Source organism: Psammomys obesus, unplaced genomic scaffold (genome assembly GCF_907164565.1).
Source record: "Psammomys obesus unplaced genomic scaffold, mPsaObe1.curated_primary_1811, whole genome shotgun sequence".
Lineage (NCBI taxonomy): Eukaryota > Metazoa > Chordata > Mammalia > Rodentia > Muridae > Psammomys > Psammomys obesus.
The window spans coordinates 5,187,206-5,194,906 of NW_026585643.1; the positions used below are offsets into that span (position 1 = coordinate 5,187,206).

At 41.0% G+C, this 7,701-nt stretch overlaps 1 protein-coding gene across 5 annotated transcripts in view; it reads right to left on the bottom strand.

The window, feature by feature from the left end:
- Cab39l (calcium binding protein 39 like) overlaps positions 1 to 7,701 on the bottom strand; it is a 129,380-nt gene that overhangs the window by 58,993 nt on the left and 62,686 nt on the right. For all 5 annotated transcript variants that reach the window (XM_055617174.1, XM_055617179.1, XM_055617173.1 and 2 more), the window contains one exon: positions 7,414 to 7,578. In XM_055617174.1, the coding sequence (XP_055473149.1) occupies positions 7,414 to 7,578 (165 nt within the window). The remainder of the gene's footprint in view (positions 1 to 7,413; positions 7,579 to 7,701) is intronic.

The window sequence follows — 7,701 nt, forward strand, 5'->3', positions numbered from 1 at the left end:
ATAAGATGAAGCCACCAGTTACACTATTTCACTGCTTTTCATTGTTTTTCACAGAGAAAACAATAGTTTATTTGTCTGTCTGGAGGATGTGCAGCCCTGTATGGGGTTGATCTTTGCTGCTGGAGGCTGGGGCTCCTAGGGCAATCTCAGGAAGCAGGTACAGAAATGCTTATGGAAAATTCATATCCTAGGGTTCTGACTTGTGCCAGTGGATTCTTTACAATGATCTCTAGTGAAGGGCTCACTGCAGTTTCCCCAAAATGAGAGAGCATGCTGCAATCCCCCTGTTGGTTCATGAGAGGTCAGCAATGTCATCACAAACAGGGTCTGGGAGGTCACTGCCCCTCACCTGTACTCCAGGATTGTCTGTAAAGCCTCTGTCCGGACAAAACAAGGACTCAGTCCTTAGACTCTGGCTCTAATTATTCCAGATAATCCTGTAAGCTCAGTCGGCATTCAGCAACTCTTTGTGACGTTCCTGACTGAGATGCTGGCAACTGCTCTGGACATCACGTGGCTCTTCCCTTCCTGTTTAACTGCTTCTCAACTTACTGGCTCCTATTTCCTCCATTTACTACCTGGGTGTCGCTCAAACTTGCAGTCTAGGGCATTCTCTAGTATTTGCTTGCAGCCTTTCTTTTCCTGTGCTCCAGTTCTTACTCTAAAGGGGCTCTGTTCTAATGGGGTACAGGAAATGTCTGGAGCTGCCGGAGGGAAAGCTGTGTCAGCTTCCCTGGGCTTCTAGCAGTCTCTCGGACCCAGGAAAGATAGGTTCTTCCTTTCTTCCCTCCTTCTTTGGCCTTATTATAAACTCAGATGGTTCTTTTCTGTCAGCAAAGTTAAGGCTTAAAGGATTAGATGAGAATTTATGGCTGAGTAATGAAATTTCCTTTTTAAACTCAGGTCTGTCTCTTAACTATTACTTACTGAGCACAGTTCTTCACCACTGCTCCTTCCCCCATTACTTTCTTCTGGATTCTGGAAGGAGAAATGAATCTGTCACGCAGAGCCCTGAGTTAGTTTCTGATGTCCAGAGTGTTATCGCTCCTTCTGAAAACAGTACTGCTGTCAGTGGAAGGGCTGAACCACCTGCTCCTAGGTTTCAGACCCTGTTAACTGTCTTACTCCAGAGATATGGTATTGTCTTACCATGCTGAATGCAGAGCAACATCTAGTGTCCTTCACTCCGCATACACTGATCATACCAGTCCCTACAAGAGGCTCAGGGATAACAAGGGTGAAGGCCAGCTCCACTGAAACAACTTCTCATCTTCAATCCACCCAGTCACCTTTTCCTTACACTCTTTCCTTTGGTGATGTTCTCAAGCCATCTTTTTCCCTGTCCCAAATGCTTCTCGATTTCTTACTTACCCAGTAGCCTTCTGCTGAAGAAGAAATCCCTCCTATTTCTATTGCTGCTCTCCACATAGGGGAATCTAAGTCTGATGCTTTCCTTTTAGTCACTGCCCAGAGACTGCATACATCCTGCCTCACACCCACCACTCCACAAGGTGGACTATAACAAAAGGTTATGGTTTTGTTCTTTCTCTGCAAGGAATGTTTCCTCCCCTGGGCTATCTGGCAAGAGCAGCAGCAGCTCATCCCTAAAACAGTATTTTTTTTTCTCCCAGTTATAAAAACATCAGAAATTCTAGTCAAATGACTGCTGTGCTCTTCAAAGACACACCATGAGAGGGTTTTATTTGTGGAAATGCTATGACTATCACTCAAAAGAGCCTAAATTGTCTACTAAATAATTTATTAATTCCCTTTAAAAAAAAAAAAAGCTTATTGATGTTTCTCTCCCCACCCCCCCCCGTCAACACAGTTTTCTAAGTAGCCCCAGCTAGCCTAGAACATGTGATTCTCTCATCTAAGCCTTTCTTTTTTTAATTTTTTATTTAACTTTTATTAATTACACTTTATTCATTTTGTATCCCCCTATAAGCCCCTCCCTCCTTCCCTCCCAGTCCCCCCTCCCCCCTTTTCTGCATGCATGCTCCTCCCCAAGTACACTGATAGGGGAGGTCCTCCTCTTCTTCTTTCTGATCTTAGTCTATCAGTTCTCATCAGAAGTGGCTTCACTGTCAGGGTTCTAGGTTATCTCCATGAATAGTCCTTGGTTAGAGTATGAGTCTCTGGGAAGTTCCCTGTGTTCAAATTTTCTTGTTCTGTTGCTCTCCTTGTGGAGTTCCTGTCCTCTCCAGCTCTTACTATTTCCCACTTCTTACATAAAATTCCATTTACTCTGCCCGACAGTTGGCCATAAGGCTCAGCATCTGCTTTGACAGTCTGCACGGCAGAGGCTTTCAGAGGCCCTCTGTGGCAGGTTCCAAGGTTGTTTCCTGTTTTCTTCTTCTGGCTTTCTGAGGCCCTCTATAGCAGGTTCCTAGGTTGTTTCCTGTTTTCTTTTTCTTCTGATGTCCATCCTCTTTGCCTTTCAGGATGGGGATTGAACATTTTAGTTAGGGTCCTCTCTTTTGCTTAGTTTGTTTAGATGTACAGATTTTAGTGGGTTTATTCTATGTTGTATGTTTATATGAGTGAGTATATACCATGCATGTCTTTTTGCTTCTGGGACAACTCACTCAGGATGATCCTTTCCAGGTCCCACCATTTACCTGCAAATTTCATGATTTCCTTATTTTCCATTGCTGAGTAATACTCCATTGTATAGATGTACCACAGTTTCTGAATCCATTCTTCAGTTGAGGGGCATCTGGGCTGTTTCCAGCTTCTGGCTATTACAAATAAAGCTGCTACAAACATGGTTGAGCAGATGTCCTTTTTGTGTACTTGAGCCTCTTTTGGGTATATGCCTAGGAGTGGTATGGCTGGATCTTGAGGAAGCACTATTCCTAGTTGTCTGAGAAAGTGCCAGATTGATTTCCAGATTTTGTTAATTTGGGTGGTGTCTCTCTGCCTTTTAGTTAGCTTGGCTAAGGATTTGTCAATCTTGTTCATTTTCTCAAAGAACCAGCTCTTGGTTTCATTGTTTCTTTGAATTGTTTTATTTGTTTCTAATTGATTGGTTTCAGCCCTGAGTTTGATTATTTCCAGCTGTCTACTCCTTTTTGGTGTGTCTGCTTCTTCTTTTTCTAAGGTTTTTAAGTGGGCCATTAAGTTGCTTGAATGAGCTGTCTCGAATTTCTTCTTGAGGGCACTTAGTGCTATGAACTTTCCTCTTAGCACTGCTTTCATTGTGTCCCACAAGTTAGGGTATGTTCTGTCTTCATTTTCATTGAGTTCTAGGAAGACTTTAATTTCTTTCTGTATTTCTTCCCTGACCCAGCTGTCATTTAGTAACAAGTTGTTCAGTTTCCATGTGTGTGTAAGCTTTTTGCTATTTCTGTTGTTGTTGAGGTCCAGCTTTATTCCATGGTGATCAGACAAGATACAAGGGATTATTTCAGTCTTCTTGTATCTGTTGAGGCTTGCTTTGTGACCAACTATATGGTCTATTTTGGAGAAGGTTCCATGAGGTGCTGAGAAGAAGGTAAATTCTTTTGTGTTTGGGTGTAAAGTTCTGTAAATGTCAGTGATTTAATTATTTCTTCTCTGAAGGCCACAAGCTGTTTGGCTGCATCTTCTCGTATTTCTTCACGGATGGCCATAATCTGCTTGTCTTTAACTTCCTCCATTTCTTTACGGATAGCCATGATCTGTTTGGTTTTATCTTCCTCTAATTCTTTACGTATTTTATTTGTTTCCTCTATTATCCTCTTCATCAGCATAGATGTAAGGTCATCTTCTTGATTTTCTATTATGCTGCGTTGTCCAGGGCTGTTCGCCCCTGGATGGCTAGGTTCTGGAGATGCCATACTGCTCTGTCTTTTGTTGGTTGAGCTTTTACGCTGACCTCTACCCATTGGGCTGTTTTAGGTATTGGCTGTTAGTTTCTGTGCTTCCTGGAGTCCTGAGGCAGGGAGAATCCCCTTGTCCGGAAGATGATTTTTCTTGAAGGAGTCCTCCTCTGCTTTTTGAGTATGGTCACTGTATGGCTAGTGTTTCTCAGGAATTGCCACTGCTCACCTCAGGTGTATAGACCTGAGTAGTAGGTGTGGTCTATGTTAGGCAGGGGGGCCTCTCCTCTTACCCATAGAAGTTCTCAAGACAGCTGCCCCACTGCTGGGTTTCTCGTTATAAATTTAGTGAGCTGCTGCTGTTGTTACAGATTTCCAGGTACAGTCCTCTTGAAGAACCTGCTGATTCCCTAGCTGTGGGGTTTTCTCCCAACAGGGAAACTTAGTCTGTTATCCTGGGACACACAGTTCTGTCCGGGAAAGTGAGAGGAGCACCCAGCGAGTCTCTGGGCCAGAGGCTGAGTGCTCCGCTCTGGGCCTGGAGAATGTGTACCTAGGTTGAGTTGGCGCCTGGGGGCGCCGCTCTGGTCTGGATCAGCCTCCTTTCTTAATTGTGAGGTTATAAGTGTACACCACCACGACTGGCTAGGATACCTTCTTTTATTCTATCCTACATCCAACCAACCAACCAACCAACTCAATTAGCCCCATTTTCAGAGGGCTGCTAGAAGGAATATGACCAAAAGTAGGCACAGCGCAGCATGTTCAAAGTGCCATGTAACACTGGTGATAGGAAGGAATGCACCAAAGAAAATTCCAGGTACTTCATAGTTTTGTTCAGCAGTAGCTCAGTTGTAGGAAACACAGTCCTAGCACCCAAGCTACCTTCAAAGAGAAGGGGCTTCTGAGTGCTACCTATGCTGAGAGACAATGCTACAGGCTGAATCTAACTGTCCTCAATTTAAATGTTTCTTACCCATTCATTCAAGCAAAAAATACTCATTTACTAGGTTTCAGGGGAGGATAGCTGCATGTACTTGAGTGTCTCATTCATTCACTGCTGTGTTGTAGGCACTGTGCTTTACCACAAGAATGTAAGTTAAGAACTATTTGCTATTTGTTATCACAACAATGACCTCATAATGACATTCTGTTTTTGTTGTTTTAAGACAGTGTATCACTATGTAGCTCAGGTGGCCTAGAACGTACTAGGTAGAGAGACAAGGTCACTTTTTCTTAGCAGGCATTAGCTGGTTATACTTCTTTGTCTAGAGATGGGCCCTTTGTGAAATCCCCGCATGTCTGTGTTAATGCTCAGAGCTTTTATTCTTCCTATCACTCTTAGTACTTTGAATCTGTTGTTTTGTCACCGTAGCTATTGATTCTTCCCTGAGTCTTCAAAGCACAATCACTCTTAACATATTTCCTCCAGCATCCCACTATATACTAGGTTTATCTTTAACTAATTCAAGCAAATCAATAATAATAAGAACTTACAATGTGGCTACTCTCAGGTAAATATACAAAATATGACAAATATATAATTGTAATAAAAATGGAGACTCTTATTCAAGACTACTGCCCAACAACATCTAAAACAAATAAAAACGGGCCTGTTAAATAGTTCAGTGGGTGAAAGTGCTTGAGTTGCATCCCTGGTAGGAAGAGAAAATCAACTCCTGAAAGACGTCATCTACCCTCCACATGTTATGTATGCACCTGCAAACACACACAACACCATCACCACCACCACCAGTAATAATAGTAATAATAATAATAATAATAATAATAGTAAATAATGATAAACTTCAGGTTATAACAAAACAATTCAGTTTATATTTCATTTAAGTTGGAGAGGAATTGAAAATACTGACATTTTAAAAACATTTCATTTATATTTAGTTTTATATAATGTAACATTTGTACGTGTCTTCTATATACTTTAATAATGACGAAAGTGATGTGAGTTCCTGCCATTGGGCTATATAAATGAGAAGGTCTAGGCTAAAAGAGTTAATTTACTGGCTGTACAATCAATAGGAGACTCTAGACAGTTGCATCACCAAGTTAAGTATTTTCCATTACGCCAAGCTTCTCCTGTGTTCATGATATCTAATTTTAAACCAAATAAAATAAGTATATGAACACTGAAAAAGTATACTTTGATTCCATGCATAGCCAGTTTGAAAGGAAAATGGGAATAAGAGAATTAACAAGCCCAGCACACGGAAGAAAAGACTATGGACCAGAAAATTTCAGACAGAGAAACAGGATAAGGGAGAGAAAGACAGTCAGGGTATATGAAAGGAAGAATGAGTTGAAGTCTGGGTCCTTTGAGGCCCTCTCTAACACACATAAGATTTTACAATTCCACCAGTCTTGCTCTGCACTTTTTCTATCCATCTAATCTATCCAGGAAGCCAATGGTTAGTATTTCAGATTCCTAGAACCCTAACCTTTTATCAGTCGAATTACTGTAAATAATTTCCTTCTACATGTCTATGAATAAAACTAAAAACAATTTGCTTAAGAAAATGTACATATCTTGTGTCTACAAAAAAAAAATCAATGAGAAAGAACCACTTACCTGAAACTACCAAGTATACTTGTAAAAGAAAGGAAGAAAGAAAAACAGGACGGCTACTGCCTAAACAGTAAACACACAAACGTTCCTATGTCCATATCATTCACTATTCTGTAAGATATACTATAATAAATAAGATAATAAACAAAATATAATATAACATTATTAACATGATTAATAATGAATAGCAATTATATTAATACATAATGCTTATAACATTTACTGCTTCTTTTTATCTAACTGTTTAAGGAAATTAGGTTAAACTGCTTTCAAAATGATGTCAAAACATACTACCATATTGGTAATTAAGAAATTATCGGTTTGGTATAATGTTTTAATGAGAATAGGCTTGGTAGATACTGTTTTTGAACTCCAGCACCCTCTTAGTAATTTCTTGACTTTGGGAAAATTACTTAAAATCCTAAGTCTTGGTTTGTTTATTTATAACATGGGATGGATAGTGCCAGTGAGATGGCTAAATGAAGAAAGGTTCTATGAATCTAATTTGGTTTCCTAATCCTACAAGGTGTCAGGAAAGAACCCACTCCCAAGAGTTGTCCTCTGACTTCCACATGTGGACCAGGACACATAAACACCCAAACACACCCACACACACCCACACACACCCACACACACCCACACCCCCCCACACCCTCCACACACCCCAATAAGTGAATACAATTTAAAATGGTAGGAATAATGACATATTTGCCATAAAGGTAGTTCTACAAATGAACTGGACGCATGAAATTTTACCTTGTACACAGTAACTGTTATCTTTTTATCTCTTGTGGTGGTCATCAACCCGATGCACAGAACTTAACTACAGTATGTCCTTTTGCTTACTGTAAAGGCTTTATAAAAGCCATTTAATATCATATGTGGACACCAACTGTTTTAAGTCAAGTATGGGTGCTCATTATTACTGCTAAGAACCAGGACGTGCATCAGTCATTTCAGGTCAAAAAGGACACTCATTATTTACTCCTGAGAAACAGGAGGGACAGCCTGGCATAGATCCTTCACCTCAAAGTCTATCAGCTGCAGGTCAGCTATGAGTGTCACCAGCAGTCCACTGCTGTAGAGCTCCTGTGCCAGCTGAGCCACCGCTTCCGTGGGGGGCTCCTTGTCGCTTGTACCACACAGAATTTCCTTCATTGCCTGCAGAGATTTTGACACTTCTTCTGAGGCCTAGTGAGCAGAAAGTACGTTAATAGTTAAAAAGAATACAAACTTTAGGCTTTAAGGGAGCACACAGCTCCCCCCAACACACACACACACACACACACACACACACACACACACACACACACA